At 60.7% G+C, this 15156-nt stretch overlaps 2 protein-coding genes across 6 annotated transcripts in view; one reads left to right on the plus strand and one right to left on the minus strand.

The window, feature by feature from the left end:
- The first annotated feature begins 775 nt into the window (after window positions 1-775).
- On the plus strand, window positions 776-13065 carry LOC146587905 (glycerol-3-phosphate acyltransferase 2, mitochondrial-like). Of its 5 annotated transcripts, XM_085318830.1 has the most exons (23): window positions 776-907; window positions 3459-3587; window positions 3941-4054; window positions 4382-4435; window positions 4537-4601; window positions 6044-6154; window positions 7129-7257; window positions 8366-8465; window positions 8557-8693; window positions 8952-9051; window positions 9304-9513; window positions 9606-9716; window positions 10012-10097; window positions 10195-10313; window positions 10836-10906; window positions 11056-11320; window positions 11400-11548; window positions 11668-11745; window positions 11953-12081; window positions 12276-12396; window positions 12607-12660; window positions 12767-12822; window positions 12899-13065. In XM_085318830.1, the coding sequence occupies exons 3-23, from the start codon at window positions 3941-3943 to the stop codon at window positions 13013-13015; spliced, it is 2376 nt and encodes a 791-aa protein (XP_085174956.1). In that variant the 5' UTR covers window positions 776-907; window positions 3459-3587; the 3' UTR covers window positions 13016-13065. The 5 variants fall into 5 exon arrangements, with proteins under 5 accessions (XP_085174956.1, XP_085174957.1, XP_085174959.1 ...); XM_085318831.1 differs by lacking the exon at window positions 4537-4601 and having other exon boundaries at window positions 4382-4455; XM_085318833.1 differs by lacking the exon at window positions 4382-4435 and having other exon boundaries at window positions 777-907.
- LOC146587906 (oxaloacetate tautomerase FAHD2A, mitochondrial-like) overlaps window positions 13064-15156 on the minus strand; it is a 2367-nt gene continuing 274 nt past the window's right edge. Inside the window, exons 2-7 of the mRNA XM_085318836.1 lie at window positions 14499-14703; window positions 14198-14414; window positions 13889-14111; window positions 13658-13766; window positions 13480-13567; window positions 13064-13191 (exon numbers count right to left, since the gene is read on the minus strand). Of these exons, the coding sequence (XP_085174962.1) occupies window positions 13129-13191; window positions 13480-13567; window positions 13658-13766; window positions 13889-14111; window positions 14198-14414; window positions 14499-14698 (900 nt within the window). The 5' untranslated portion in view covers window positions 14699-14703 and the 3' untranslated portion in view covers window positions 13064-13128. The remainder of the gene's footprint in view (window positions 13192-13479; window positions 13568-13657; window positions 13767-13888; window positions 14112-14197; window positions 14415-14498; window positions 14704-15156) is intronic.

Consider the following 15156-nt stretch of genomic DNA (forward strand, 5'->3'; position numbering starts at 1 on the left):
TGTGCCCCCCCATCCCTGGTCCTATGGGGCACATGGGGCTCCTCTCTCCCCTCCTCCCTAGCCCTGTGGGGCTCGTGTCTCCCCCTACCCCCCATTCCTGGCCCTATGGGGCATGTGGCACTCATTCCCACCCCCCAGCCCTATGGGGCCTGCGTGGGGCTCATCCCACCTAGCTCTATACGGCCTGTGTGGGCCTCGTTCTCCCCAGCCTTATAGGGCGCATGGGGCCTGTACAGAGCCCGCTGCTCCCCCCAGCTCCACTCCAGTCCCCCAGAGCCATTTTAGGGGCATAAAACGACACTTTTAGTCCCTCTCTGCGGTGTGGGCTCACGGAGCCACTAACAAATTCTGGTGTTTTCATTGCCCGCGCCGACGGAAAACAAACGGTGCTGGGGAAACGCCAGGCGCTGTGGAGGGAGGAAAACAAACCCCGCGTGATTCTCGGCAGCTCCCTTTATTCCAAAACCGGGGGCATTTTTCCCCCAACCTTGTTTCTGTGGTTTTTAACCCAACCTTGCTGCTTTACTTAGAGCAGGTCTCTGCGCAGCAAGGAGAAGGTGAGTTTTGAAGGCTCTGAGAAAAAAAAAGAGAGGGGAAAAAAAGAAAAAAAAAAGGCCGTTTTTTCAAAGCACTCGGAGCGATGGAAAGCCTTCGCCTTTCCGCCTTGATCTCCAGCAAAAGCCCAAGGCGCCGGGTCCCTTCTGCTCCACCGCCAGTCCCCTATCACCTCCCTAAAAGCCTCCAAAATACGATTTTTTTTCCGTTTGTTTCTGTCTTGATTTTTGCAGCTCGCAGTGAGAGCCCCGAGCCCGATGTCGGCAGGACGCCCGTGTGGGGCCATCCCTCCGACCCTGGCTGGATAACGCGCTTGCCGCCTTGCGCTGTGAATAATTCCCGATAAAGCCAGGTGTGTCTGCAGCATGGCCTGCTTGAGGGCATCACTCGTGATTTTTATTTTATTTTATTTTATTTTGATTTCCTGGTGCTTTTTCAGCTGGGCTGTTGCTACCAGGCGCAAAGCTGCAGTGCAAGCCGAGCATATGCTTCCATCCCACCTGGGCTTCGTTATTTTTCCTTCTGGATTTTCAACGTGATTTTCTTGGTTTGTTTTTTCTGCAGGGAGCAACCTCGTTTCTGCGGTGTTTTAACTGGCAACAAAAAGGGGGGAAAAAGAAAAAGGGAGCTGAAATAATCTTTCTTCCTTTCTCTTTTTGGAATAAAAACAACTGGAAAATAGTATTCCAAAAAGAAAAGAAAGGAGGGAGGGAGGGAGCTTAGAAATGTCTTTAAAGTGTCTGCAAGCTGTGCTGCAGGAGGGACTGGCACATGCAGGTGGAAATAGTTGGGCAGTCCAAACTGGGGCAAATAACCCGTATTATGGGATGCCCTGTCTTTCTGTGCAGCCCTCCCTGATCCTCCCAGGACCCGTGCACTTGTTTAGCTGTGAAAAGCTGCCTGTTTTTTTCCTCTGTGCTTTCTCCAGCCTGGAAAAGCTGTATTTTAAAGGTTCTTAAGGGCTTGGAAATCAAGGATTTTCGCGGTGCAGGAGCCCGGGGCTCTGTCGCTAGCTCAGGATGCGGACGGAGCGGAGATGCTGTCAGTGCTGCATGGTGTGAAATAACTGTAATTAGATCCCTCGGCAGGCTTGTTTTCCTGTGTAGCTGGGGAGTTTTGAACAGTGTTTCTCGTTCCTGCCTGGGAGGAGAAGGCCTGAGAAATGTCATTAAAGATTGCAAAATGCCGAGGATTTAAGCCCTAGGGTCTTTCAAGTGTTTGGAGAGAGAGACACTTCCAGAAATAGCAAGCGGGGTAGTGTTAAATCTCGCCCTAACAGGCGAGAGCGGCCAGATAAAATCAGTGCGTCCTCGCCGTCCCGGCCCATCCTGCCAAACTGCCCTCGGAGATACTTGGCAGACACCCCGGGAAGGCTCAGAGGGCGCTTGTAAATTCGCGGAGGCGAATCAAGGCTTCAGCAGCGTCACGCGAGAGGGAGGAGGGGGCAATGGTGCTAAATCGGTGCCGCCGAAGGGGAAGAACCTGCTCCGCCATTACGGTCGGTGTCATGCGCGCCGCCTCGTAGCCGCTAGCGCGTAGGACAGCGGGTGTTTGGGGGCATCGAGGCAGGTCGGGTTTTCAGAGCTGCTCGGGGTTTTGGAGAGCCAAACTTCCTGTGCGTCCGCCCGGGCGCTTCGCTGCCGCACCGGCCGCTCCGAGCCCTGCGGTGCCTCGGCACCGGCGAGGGTTTTCACCTGAGCGTGGGCCTGGCTGAGGCTGGGTTTTCCCACGGCTTCGTGGCTGGTAGAGGAGGGAAGACAGTACCGGAGCGGATTCCCCTGCCTCAATCCGGGGAACAGCATCTCCACTGCTCCGAACAGTGTGATTATTTCAGGTGTAGCGGCCAAAGCTGCTGGTGTTCCTTGGGAGCCTCTAGTAGAGGAGAACATCTAAGGGTGCCTTCCTCAACGGGGATATTACCATGGAGGTATTGATGCATTTTCCTTCCCTGCAAAACAGGATGAAGTGAGGTGACCAAGGTTGCATCAGGAGGCAGTGGCGGAGCTGAGAAATCGGGGAGAAAAGTGGTTCCTCACCTTATTTTGAGCCTCTCGTTCCCCCTTGTATCACGGTGGAGCGACAGAAAGRTGAAATCCCACGGCGGTGGGCGCCAGTTTCCACCGATCGGCTCCGTCTTCTGGAAGTGCTCGGGCCTGGCGGGCAAGAGCGGGGGAAACTGAGGCGCAAAGTGGGGAGCGGAGCAGGCACCTCGCAAGCGGGTGGCAGGCCTGGGAGCCACCGCCAGCCCTCCGTCGGGAGCTGGGGAAGGAGTGGGGACAGGAGCTCGGCTCTGTATGGGCGCTGCAGGGTTTTTGGGTACAGATTGGCATCTCCTTGCCAGGGGGAGGAAGATGTGGGAGGGAAAAGTCAATTGTAGCGATACCGGAGCAGTATTACAAAGAAAAAATTCTTTTCCCGAGGGCTTTTGGCGCGTTGGTTGCTGGGGTTTTGGGTTTTTTTTTTTTTTTTCCTTATCCTTTTGTGCTATATACAAGCTGTAGAACAATTGGGTTTTTTTCTTTTTTTTTTTTTTCTGCCAAGGAGCAGGCCTTTTCCCTGCAAAAGCCTGGATTTGGGAGAGGGGCTAAGCACCTTTCTTCCCAGCACCCTGCAGGTCCCATCCTGCCATGGCCCCCACCTGGTTGCTCTCAACCTCAGGTCATGGCAGTGGAAAGTTTCCTGAAAGAAAGTTGCGTTTGGCTGGGCGATGCCGCTGCTGGTTTTACACAAGCAGGATGGTGGCAAAGGGTTTGGCAGGCTCTGCTGGGCAAGGCTGGGAGCTGAACGCACGGCCCAGGCCTGGGCTCTACCCGCCAGAGCCGTTTCCTTGCTTCCGAAACGAGCTGAACTTTCCCAGCGTGCTCTCGGCTCTTGCTAACTTCTTCCTTCCCGTGTCTCCCCAGCCGGACACGGGACTCCTTCCTGCAGGGAACCCCCGCCCTGCGCAGAGTGAGCAAAACGGGGCACCGATCCCGCTAGATTTGGGTGCCCGCGCTCCTCCAGCCGAGGAGGTGCGACTGCGGCGGACGAACGTAAGTGATTTCCTCGGGGCTGGGCTCAGCCGGGAGGGGGGGCGGCTCCGGGGCAAAACCCCCTGGGAGAGGAAAAATGGAATGAGCGGAGGTTTCCAAGCCTTCTGCAAATACGCACAGCTTCACGAGGCCGGGGAGCAATCCAAAGTCTCCCCTCTGCTCGCAGGTCTCCGCTCTGCGGGCCGTGTTTTGGGTGCGTTTGCTCCCTTTCTCCCCAGCAGCCCCTGCAGTGGGATATTTTCCCTGCCACGAGGCGAGTGGGTTTGGGAAAGTGTTAGCCAAAACGTCATGTTTCCAGTGCTGGCAGGGGGGTTTACACCATCCTCTCTCTCTTTTCCTCACTGCTCCCACAGATGAAAACCTGGGTTTGTGATTTGGGGCAGAAACTGGAGATTTTCACCCCTTTCTTGGGCAAGTACCGCCCATTCGTGGGGCGTTGCTGCCAGACCTGCACCCCGAGGAGCTGGGTAAGAGTGAGATGCGGCTTGGCCAAAGGGCTCGAAAGCGGTGGGTTTGCTTTCCCAGCTACGTCCATCCGCAGGCGACTGGATCAAACTCCAGCCAGCTCTGGCCTTCCCACGCAGTTTGGGATCCCTGTGTGCTGGAGCAGAGGACGGGCCACCGCCCAACGGGCCTCGCTGGCCTTTGCCCCCTCCGCGAGGGTTTGGAATCGGAGCGGAGCAGCTGGGCAATTGTGTCCGTAACGTGCCTGCCTCTCCGAGCCATTGTCGTCAAAGGCAGGCAAGCTGCTCCAGCTGTTTCCCGAAAGAGCTACCTCCTCTTTCTGCTTTCAGGATTGCTTCTACCACGAGCAATTCTCCTCTCTCGGCTTCCGCAACATCATCCGGGTGAGGGAGGAAAACACCAGGTGAGGACAGGACTGTGCCAGAGATGCCGGGCAAATCACTTCTTCCTTTTTTTTTTTTTTCCTGTCCAAATCCATGTGCAGAGAACCACTGCCACTGTACAGGGGTGTTGGGATGCCTCTCCATCATCTTTGCTAGCCACAGTCCAGTAAGTTGTTACATTAATTATCGTTTGCAAGGCTGAAAGCCACATCCCTGAGTGCAGAGCGTTAATAACAGCGGAGAAGAGAAGACTTGATCTGTTCTTCTAGTTGTTGTCGCATTTGCAGCCTGGGAGGAGCAGTCAGCTACAGAGTCAAGGATTTGGGTTGTTTGGCTTTGTTATTGTTTGTTTCTTTCTTTTAAGCGAAAACTAGTATTTTGATGCTGTTGGGAAGAGCTCAGAGGGAGTTTCGTTCTCCTCTCTGACTTCAGCACAAGGCAAAGCTCACGCACGCAGTGCTTGGAGCAGGCCTGGGCCAGTCAGCTGCTAGCCCCTTGGGAGATGCGAAATAGCCTCTTATTCCAGTCTCTCGTTTGCTTCTTCCTCCCGACAGCCCTAAATCCAAATTTTTAGCTGGGGTGAATCAGCCTCTTCCTCCAGCTGAAGGAGCTGACGTGGCTGCTTAGTAGCCGCTCGCTTGCCAAATGCCTGTTGTTGAAGTCAGCCTGATTTTCGGAGGTGCTGGACTCCTTTTGGTTCCTATCCATTGCAGCGCAGTCCCTAGTGGCTTAGCAATTCTGTGCTGTATTTTTCCAAATCGGGTCATTATGCTCTATTCTACTTGAAATATCCCAGCTCCAGCTTTCAAACTCTTTGAATAATTCATCTCTGCTCAGAACAACTCAGGAGTTGCGGGATGCTAAAAAGAGGCTAGTGATGGACGGGTGAGATCATAAGCTGGAAGACGGAGGTCTGAAGTTCCCGTGTCTCTGTCCTGGCACCTGCAAGCCTTTCACTCCCTGATTTTCCACATGCTCCTCTTTCTTCAGCTGTGCAAAATCTTAAAACTTGGTTACGTCCCTCGCTAATCTGCTAGTGCTGCCTAGCTCTGATTTGGGGTGGATTTGGGAAAGTCCCTGCCTTTGGACCGCAGCAGCATCCCTGGTGCTGGCAGAGGCTGTTTGCTTGCTGGGTCGTTGCTGATGAAAGCTAATTTGGGGGTTGGGGATATCTCCGCAGATGTCGGTCTCTTGGCAGTGGCTTGCTACTCTCCCCTCCTGGATGGGAGTGGGAGAGCTGAGGTTACCTCACACCTTTTCTTGCCACCTGGAAAACCCCTGTGGTGCCCTAACAATTACAGGTTTCCTTTCGGCCGCTGCCTGCACCCCTCGCCAAGAGCGATCCTGCCTTGGGTGGGCACCGTGAGGACTAAGAGGAGGAACAGAGTGGCCTGGAGTGCTGGACTCTGGGGAGTGTGAAACTGCTGGTGCCTCAGTTTCCCCAGAGGTAGAATGGGGAGAAGAGTCTTAAGCTCTTGCAGCAGCACCTCTGAGGCAGGCTGATGGAGTACCAATACCCTGGGAAGGTGGGAGATGCTTTTCCATGCAGCCTCTAGCTTGGGCTCCTCTAATGACCTGCTGGGTGTCACTGTCTGTCTCCGTGTCTAGGTACAGGGGTTGGCTGGTTCGGAGACTTTGTTATTTCCTCGCTGTCTTGGATTGGAAAGTTCCTGCTGATGCCCCCGGGGACCTCGCGGAGAGGATCTGCTGCAGTAAGAGGTAGGTGGGAAGAGCTGGAGGGCTCTCCACGGTCGCCATTCAGCAGCACGCCCGCTGCAGGACCCGGGGACGTGCTGGGGAAAGGAAAGCAAATGCTTTCCGGATGCCTGGGTTCGGCTCTGGCTCGACCCTCTCTGGAGCACGACGGTACCAGCAGAAGATCGTGAGCTTTGACCCTCCTGCTCTTCCTTGGTGGTGTTGGGAGAGCACCTTGGAGAGCTGTTAGCAGTCTCAGCAGGGTATTAAGAAGCAGGAGCCATTCAGAAAACGTCTGGGCATAAGCGAAGCCGTTTGTGGCTGAACACGGGCAGAAAAGGATGGGAAGCAGCACCCAGCTGGGGTCCCGTCGCTCCTGCAGCCCTCTCGCTGGGACCCTCTCCCTGTTGTCCACATGGGGCTTCCTTGCAAAGGCTCCCGCAGGAGAAGAGCTGGATCCCGGAGGTCTGCACAGAGCTGCGGTTTGCAAACGCAGGGCGTTAGGGGTTTCTTGTAGCTGTCAAGCCAAGGAAAGCAAAAGTGGGCTGCTGCCGCCACGCGGGATGCAGCTGCCGGTGGAGGGAGGCGTGGGAACGGCTTAACCCTGCTGGAGCTCTTCCTGCCGCTTGGATTTGGCCGGCATGGCCCCACCGTCGGGCGAGTGGGGTTGCGTTTGCCACTGCCTCCTGTGGGCTCGAGGACACGGAGACTGAGCTCAGGGCGAGGACACGGCACTCCCGTCCCGTCGCTCTGCCCCAGGGGCAGACGGCAAAGTTGTCCAGCGCTCAGCCGGGCCGTGTCTTGCTTGTGCTGTGCAGCGTCTGGCGCAACGCAGCCTCGTCAGGCAACTGTCACCTAAGTCATTGTCATCGCTAATTGTGAAGCGCGATGCTGGCAGTCGGCACATTGTAATGACTGTAATATATAATGCTTTTACTGAGGAACTCGTTAACCCGTTGCTTGGATCTCTGCCCGTGTTTTCCCTGTCATCTTTGCAGGGTACAGGATGTCGCTGCTGGCCAGGCCCGTGGCTCTACAGGGGACGGCAAATCCCCCCTGCGGTGGAGGGACAAAGTACTCAAGATCCTGGCTGAAATTCAGGCCCCGCTCTCCCTTTTCATGCTGAGGTACACTCTCCGTCTCCAGCGGCTTCAAATCCCCCTCAGGGATTCCTCTTGGCCGGCAGCTTTCATCCCTAGGTTGAGGAATCCCAGCTCCCGCAGTCCCTCCGTGGTGGTTCCTAACCCTCTTCTCCTCGCCAGGTCTCTCTTGCGCTCTTTAATGTGCTTCATTCAGCCTCTCGCAAAGCTGGGGGTTGCGGGGTGGCTCACGATCCTTTTGGGGAAGACGTGTGCGTGCCGAGGGCCCGGTGCTGTGACAGCAGGGTGGGTGGCTTGGATTTGAGGGCTGGGGACAGAGCAGAGCTGTGGGGTCCTTGGCATGACATGGCCCAACCTAGTGCTGCTCATGGAGGTCTTGTGCAGCAACTTGGCGATATTTTCACTGACTCCTTCTAGGGAGCTGGAATATAACACCAGGGTGGAGGAGAAGGAGGGGGGAAAAACCCACTGGGGGGTGGATATCGAAGCAAAGTGAAAGGGAACTTTTCCTTTCCTTCTCTCTCACTCACATTTTTTTCCTCCTGTCATTGAGAAATTAGCAATTAAAGGTTGCATTGTAGCCTAATTGCTTGTCTGATTGAGCTGTAATAAAAGAACCCTCTGAGCAGTCTGAAGTATTTAAAGGGAAGAAATTATCAAGGGGATAAAAGCATTCGAATCCTTCCCGTAAACAGCCTGTGGGAGGATGGGGGAGATGGAGGGGTAATTGATTTGAGCTTTTGTTTTTGGGGAGGCAGGAGGGCGGAGGAGGGTGGTCTTGTCACATCCAGCCTTTAATGTTTTAACTTAATTTATTATAAAGCTGTTTATTTGCTTTACGGGAGCTGAGAAGCGTGATTTTTGCATAGATACTGCGGAGTGTTGTGCCTTGTGCAGCCCTGCTTGCTGCCTGCCTGGGGAAACTGAGGCAGGGGAGGGTGAGGATCTCTTGCTGCGGGGCTCCCCAGCCCTTCTGGCCTCTGCAGAGCAAAAGCACATCCCGGGAAAGGAGGCAGTTGAAGGGAATGCATCTCCTGAAGGGCTCGGGTGTTGCTTTGTGGCCTGGCTGAGGTTTAGGGGCCGTTGTTCGGCCGTGGCATTGCTCACTCRCTTGTTATCCTGCCCCACTCTGCAGGCTGTGCGGCTGGGCTCTGCTCAGGCTCCTGAACCACCTCTTCCTCAACGTGCAGCTCCACCGAGGGCAACTGGAGATGGTGCTGAGAGCCGCCAGGACGGTAAGGAGCCCGGCTCCCTGGTCTCGGCCCGCGTGCCGGGTTACCGGCCCTGCGGTGCCCCGAACCGCCATGGCGTTCTCCCTCCCCACAGCCCGGCGTGCCGCTGGTTTTCCTCTCGACGCACAAGTCGCAGCTAGACGGGCTGCTGCTCTCCTTCGTCCTCTTCTCCCAAGGCCTGGGGGTGCCCAGAGTGACGGTGGGTGGCCAAACCTGCAGTCGTCACCTCCGGTAAGGCACAGGACACTCCTGCTCCTTGCAACTCGTGGGGCACTTGGCCAGTTTCCTGCTCGCGGAGGAGGGAACTGCACTCGGAAAGCCCCAAAGTTAGCTCAAGCCAGGGTGGGGAATAGGGAGGGATGGCTGTAGCTGTCCCGGGCTCTCGCCTCCCTCGGAGGATGCGCGGGAACCCTGACAGCGTGCGTTGGGGGGATGCAGCCCCACGCAAGGTGGGTGCCCCTGGCGTTTTGTCTCCCCCCGCCCCGGCAGGGCCTTGCTCAGCAGCCTGGGAGGCGTTTTCCTGCCCATGAGGACAGAGCGGACGTGGAGTGGCCAGGACGAAGAGCTCTCGGGAGCCGTGCTCGCTGCGGTAGGTGGGACCAGCCCCCGGCTTTTCCCCACACTGGGAGGGAAGAAACATCCCCCCACCCCATGCTCCAGAAACGCTTGGCGAAGGTGTCTAGAGTGGTCTTGGGGATGCACGGGACCATGGGCTGGGCAAGCTTTTCCCTCGACCGAGGTTGCGGGATTGAAGGAAGGTCCCAAGCGATGGGTGGTGGCAGCTCTTGGGCATCTGTGCGTCCCCGGGGCTGCGCCAGTCTCATCCCTTACGCTCCGGCAGTACGTCGAGGAGGTGCTGAAGAGCCAGCAGCCTCTGCTGATCTTCCTGGAAGAGCCCTTCTCTGGCACCCTGCATCTCTCTACCCCTGCTTGGGAGTGGCTGGCCCTGGTGTACCGAGCTTTGCGGGACGGCGCCGTCTCCGACGTCCTCCTGGTCCCTGTGGGCATCGCCTACGACGTGGCCCCCGATGGCCGCTGCGCAGGGCAGGCGGTGAGAGGCTCTGCCGCGGCACCGCGAGGGCTCCCGGAGCGCGCCGGCCGGCTGCTCGCCCCCGCTAACGCCTCGCTCCCCTCTTCTCGCAGCACGGCGCTCGGCCCCTCAGCCTCCGCGCCTGCCTCTGGGCAGCATGCCGAGCATTGCGCCAGGAGTTCGGCTGCGCCCGGGTGGACTTCGCCCAGCCCTTCTCCTTACAGGTACTGCAGCGGGATTGCCACCCCTGGCTCCTGTGCCGCAGGAGCAGGGCTTTGGTCCCCACAATTTAGCAGCCCCCGCGTTGGGTCTCGCAGGACGAATTGCCGTGATGCTCTCGGCTGTGCAAACCCCCGTGGGGCGGACTGAGCGGTTCGGGATGGCTGGGGGGAATCTGGCGTTCTCCAGGGAATCCAGCGAGCCTACGTCCAGGGGAAGCTGAGGGGGGTGACTGGGGAAACTGGGTTAGCTGGGAAGTGGCGCTGAAGAGCCAACAGGTCTCTTCTGCCTCACTCCCAGGAGTTTGTGGCAAAAAACCTTGTCAGGCGGAGCTGTGCAGGGAAGTCGCTGGAGGAGCTGCTGCTGCCTACTGTCCTCGGCACGGGGTGAGCAGGAGCTGAGCCCTGGCGAGGGGCCGTGTCTCTCCACCGGTGGATGCCGCCAGCCCCAATTACTTGCATCCATTGCCTCTGTCCTCTCCAGTTCCAGCCAGGTGGATGGCAACAAGGCAGAGGTTTGGGGTCCAGGCACCAGAACAGCTGCCGGCTTGAAACCAGAAGAAGAAATATTGGTGACCAAGCTGGGCCTGCACGCCCTGAGCGGTAAGGGGGTCTGGAGCACGCCCTCGAGGCGTTTGCAAAGGTGCACGAGAGCTGTCGCCTCTTGATTTTATGAGACGCCCCTCACAGCTTCAGCATCAGTGCCGTCGTCGGCGTAACGTAGCCGTTGCTGGTTGTTTTTGTGCGCCGCACTGCTGCACCCGGTGGTGCGATCGCTGCTTGGCAGCACGCGTGTTGCTGAGCTGGAAATCGAAAGCGCAAACAGCCGAGCGCTCGGGGGAGGAAAACAGCGGGAGACGTGGTGCCCCCTTTGCAAAACCGAGGCAACTGGGTTCCACTTGGGCCGGGCGATGGCAGCAGCGAAGACACGGCGTTGCGCCGCTGCTGAGAGCAACTTGGAGAGGATGGGGGGGGGGGGGAACATGATGGAGGCAAGCAGCCATGATCCCGCGCTGGCATCTCCGCCACTCTTCCCCACGGAGATCCCCAGCCAACGCCAGGAAGAAGGGCGGCGTGGGGAAAGCAAAACGCCCCCCACGGCTAATGCTTCTCACTCCCTTGCAGACGGCGTTGCCTGCTCCGCTGTCATGGCTGTGGGGATCACGTCCGCGCTGCTGCTGCACAAGCACCACGAGGTAAGGCGAGGGGCTCCCTGAACCTGGACGAACGATAGTTTCCAGCTTCCTCTTCCTTCACGTGTCTGGGAGATGCGTTTGCCGAGATTTCAAGTCCCCCTCGCTTAAGTTTCCAAGCTGGGCACCAGCTCGGGCTCGTCTTCCTCCAGGGTGTCTTCCTCTCCCGCCTCATGTCCGACTTCTCGTGGCTCCTGGAGGAGATCCTGCTGCGCCACCGCGATGTGGGCTTCTCGGGGCAGCTCCGTGCCGTGGTGCTGCACAGCCTCTCCCTGCTCAGCACCCGCCTCGCCCTGTACCGCCTCTCGCCCCCCGGTGACATCCTGGTGGTGCCCGAGGCCTCGGCAGCGGCCCGGCAGGAGCTGGGCCTCCACAGCGTGGCCCTCCTGCCCATCTTCGCCGGCGAGGCGGTGGGAGGTGAGCAGCGGGGGCGCGGGCGTCCCCACGCTGGGGAGCCAGGTGCCCGTGACGCCAGCTCACACAGCTTTCCGGGCAGCCTGTGCCGTCCGCGCTTTGCTAGTGGAGATGCTGCCCTTCCTGGGGGTGCCTGCTGGGCCCTGCAGCGTGGTGCTGAGCCGGGACGAGCTGCACCGCAAGACCCTGGCGCTGCTCTGGCTCCTGCCCCCCAACCTGCTGGGGCTCCAGGTAGGGGCTGGCGGCGCAGGCCGCTGCCACCATCACGTGCAAGCGGCCCCGGCAGCGCTGCGCACTTGGCTTCGGGGAGGATCCGGCTCCTGGCTGTGACCCCCTTTGCTCTCCCCCAGCCCTGCCAACCCCTCGAGTGCTACAGCCAGGACGTCTTGGACAAGCTCATCCGGTGTGGGCTGCTGGAGGCTGAAGAGGTGAGTGTCTCCGGCGCCCATGCAGCCTTTGCCCTCCGGTCTTGCCCGGGAGGGAACGAGAACAGGGCACAAGCGCCCTGCTCGCCCTGGGCTGGCGTGGGCCCCGCTGGGCAGGGACAGAGGGGACGGGACCCCCCCCAGGTGGCCAGTGCCAGCTCACACGCATGTCTGTGTCCCTCACAACACGCCGGCGGCTTCGCCCCGCAGTCGGAGCGCGAGCACCAGCTCTGTGACGTGGCCCGCCGGCCCTTCCTCAGGAGGCCGCCCTGGACGGAGATGGACTTCGTGGACAGTGACAGCGACGACGAGGACAACGCCAGCAAGCGCTGCTTCAAGGTCCCAAAGCTCTGCCCTGCTGCCCTCGGTCCCGGCAGCCTCCCTGCCGCCGCTGGGGCAACCGTGGCCAAGGCAGCGTGCCGAGAGCGGGTCCTCGAGCACCGCAGCCCCTGGCGACGCGTCCCCGTCCCCAAGGGCCAGCTAGGCTGCTGAGCCTCGACAAACTCATTTCACGCCCGGCTTCCCCCTCTCAGCTCTGCCAGCCTCGCAGCTCACCCGATTTCCTCCTCTTCCTCTGCCGGCTCCTGAGCCCCGTGCTGAAGACCTACGCGAGGGCGGCCGCTTTCCTGGATGAGGCCAGCTGGCCCCAGCCCGGTAGGAGCATCCCGGCACGGGCTGTTCCCGGCTTGAGCGAGGGCAGCGGCTCCTTTCCCCCCGCCGCCAGCAACTGCTTGCCAACTTTGGGCAACCATATGCCCACCCCCCTTCCCTCGCGGGCCCGACGGCGGCTGCGCCCTCTGCAGTGGGCTGCGGCGGATGTTGGGGTTGGCGCCACCAGTGCTGACCCCGCTCTCCCCTGCCCAGAGCCAGCCTACGTGGACGCGCTGCAGCGGTTCCTGGCCGAGGACGGCAATTTCGGTGAGTTGGGCTGGGGAGAGGACGGCAGCGCCGCGGCCAGCCGAGGGGCAGGGCGAAGGCACCCGCCGCTCCCTCCGGCTGCTCCCTCCAGCTTTTCCCTCTCCAGCGTATGCCGACGGGAGCCTGGCGCTGAGCTCGCTGCAGACCTTCAAGGAGATGGGGGTAAGTGCGGCTGGGCTCTCTCCAACCCCGCTCCCGCCTCGCGCTGCCTTGCCATGACGCTTCTCTGCCTCTGCAGGTGCTGAAGGAGGTGGCGAGCCCTGCGGGACCCCTTCTGCACCTCGGCGAGCCCTTCCGCTCCAGGGAGAACCGGGAGAAACTCGTGGCTTTCATCCAGCAGTTTGCGGAGCCATGAGCCACCGCGGACCGCCGGTGCCAATAAACGCGGCGCAGAGGGAGCAGGTAGCGCGATGCAGCTCGTGGTTTTATTGAAGGCGTCGGAAAGGCGGGTGCCGCGCGGTGCTGTCCTCACACCACCTTGTTGCGGATGGTGCCCAGCCCCTCGATGTCGCACTGCACCACGTCCCCTGGCTGCAAGGGCAGGGAAACACTCGCGGCAGCGCACTGGGCTCTGCTTCGGCCCCAACGGCTCRTGGGCGGGAGCCGGGGAGAGAGCTCCCCTCGTGGGGGATCCCCCGGCTCTTTCCCGTCCACGCAGCCTCGGCGTTGGCGCGGGAGGACACGGGGGGGATCCCACGCCGGGAACGCATTTGGGGTTTGGGGTGGACGTGCACCCGCGGGCTCATGCTATCCCACCCACGAGGGAGTAAAAAAACCCACCTCTCCGGTGGCATGCCACAGCCGGCCCCTGCGACTCACCTTGAGAAACACGGGGGGTTTCCGGAAAACCCCCACGCCGGGGGGCGTGCCCGTGAGGAAGACGTCGCCGGGGAGCAGCGTGACGAAGCTGCGGGAGGAATTTGGGGGCGGGGGGAGAGGTGTCAACGGCAGGGCCGGGGGCGAGCGGCTGGCAGCTCCCGCCGCGCGCCGCCCGTACCGCGAGACCCAGGCGACGAGCTGCGGCACTTTGAAGATGAGCTGACTCGTGTTGCCGCTCTGCATCAGCTGCCCGTTGACGCTGCAGCGGATGTCCAGGTTGTCGACGTCTGCGGGGGTGCGGGAGCAGCCGCGTCGAGCGCCGGCCGGGCCCCATCTCGCCTCGCGGGGCGGTGAGCCGACGCTCCCCGCTGCAGAAAAGCCGCCCCGGGTTCTGGCGCCCGCGTTTCACCTGCCACCGCCTCCTTGGTGACCAGGGCCGGGCCCAGGGGACAGAAGGTGTCGAAGGTTTTCCCCAGCAGCCACTGCCGCCCGTTCCTCCTCATCTGCCAGTCCCGGGCGCTGACGTCGTTGGCAACGGTGAAGCCGGCGACGTGCTCCAGCGCTGCTGCCTCGGTGATGTGCTTGCCCTTCTTCCCGATGACGAAGGCCAGCTCTACCTCCCAGTCGACCTCCTGCGGGAGAAGGAAAAGGCCTGGCTCGGGGTTGGGGAAGCCACAGGCGGTCAGAGCCTTCGGCCTCATGTGCCCCCTCTACGCACGCTGCTCTCAGCCGGGTGCACAATGTCGTCGAAGGGGCCGGCGATGGCGCTGGGGAACTTGCTGAAGATGATGGGCTCCTTGGGGATCTTGACATCCTGCTCCAAGCAGTGATCCCGGTAGTTCAGCCCCACACAGATCACCTTGTCCGGGCCGGTGATGGGAGCCAGGAGCGTCACGTCAGCTCGGGGCAGGCGGTGCCGGCCCGACTCCAGCGCCCTGCACGGCACGGAAGGCTCAGCACCGTGCCGGATTGGGGTGGGGGCCGCCCGGGCAAGGGYGACGGCGCCCGCTGGCACGGACCTGCGGGCCGCGGCCATGCCGGCGTCTCCCRTCTCCAGGAAGGCGCGCGTGGTGCRGGGCAGYGCCGGCTCGCAGGCGCTCAGGTCCAMCACGCTGCCGCTCTCCTCCTCGTCCTGCAGCCCCAGCCGGGGCTCACCGCCCGCCGCCAGCCGGAACTGCACCAGCCGCATGGCGCGGGAGCCGCGGGCCAGCGCCTGCATCTGGGCTGCCGGGGGGGGGAGGAAAAGGGCGAGCGGATCCTGCGGCYGAGCGGATTCCGGCGCTAGATCCCACGGGCATCTTCCCTGATCCTGGGAGATGACCTCCCCCCCTGATCCTGGGGGAACCCCCCTTCCCCAATCCCCCTCAGACCTCATCCTGTGGGCTCCTGCCCTCTCGATCCCAGGGGATCCCCTCATCCCGCAGAGCCCTGATCCTGGGGGATTCCCCCCCTTCCTTCCCTGATCCCAAGGAACAGCCCAATCCCTCACAACCTAGATCCCGGGGGATCCCCCTGATCCTAGGGCTTCTCCCCAGTCCCAGGGGATCCTCTCATCCAGCAGAGCCCTGATCCTGGGGGATCCCCCCAATCCCAGGGGATCCCCTCATGCCGCAGAGCCCTGATCCTGCGGGATCTCCCATCCACCACATTCTCGGGGAGCCCCGCAATCCTGCACCG

This window comes from Rhea americana, unplaced genomic scaffold (assembly GCF_003343005.1).
Source record: "Rhea americana isolate MKP2758 unplaced genomic scaffold, rheAme1 scaffold_554, whole genome shotgun sequence".
NCBI classification, from domain to species: domain Eukaryota; kingdom Metazoa; phylum Chordata; class Aves; order Rheiformes; family Rheidae; genus Rhea; species Rhea americana.

What these genes read in the sequence shown, in the direction of transcription:
- LOC146587905 (XM_085318830.1), top strand. Translation starts at nt 3,941, where the DNA reads ATGAAAACCTGGGTTTGTGATTTGGGGCAGAAACTGGAGATTTTCACC. An exon ending in CCCAGCCCTTCTCCTTACAG is followed by an intron (nt 9,717 to 10,011) that starts GTACTGCAGCGG and finishes CCTCACTCCCAG; the next exon opens with GAGTTTGTGGCAAAAAACCT. An exon ending in GGCTGCTGGAGGCTGAAGAG is followed by an intron (nt 11,746 to 11,952) that starts GTGAGTGTCTCC and finishes TTCGCCCCGCAG; the next exon opens with TCGGAGCGCGAGCACCAGCT.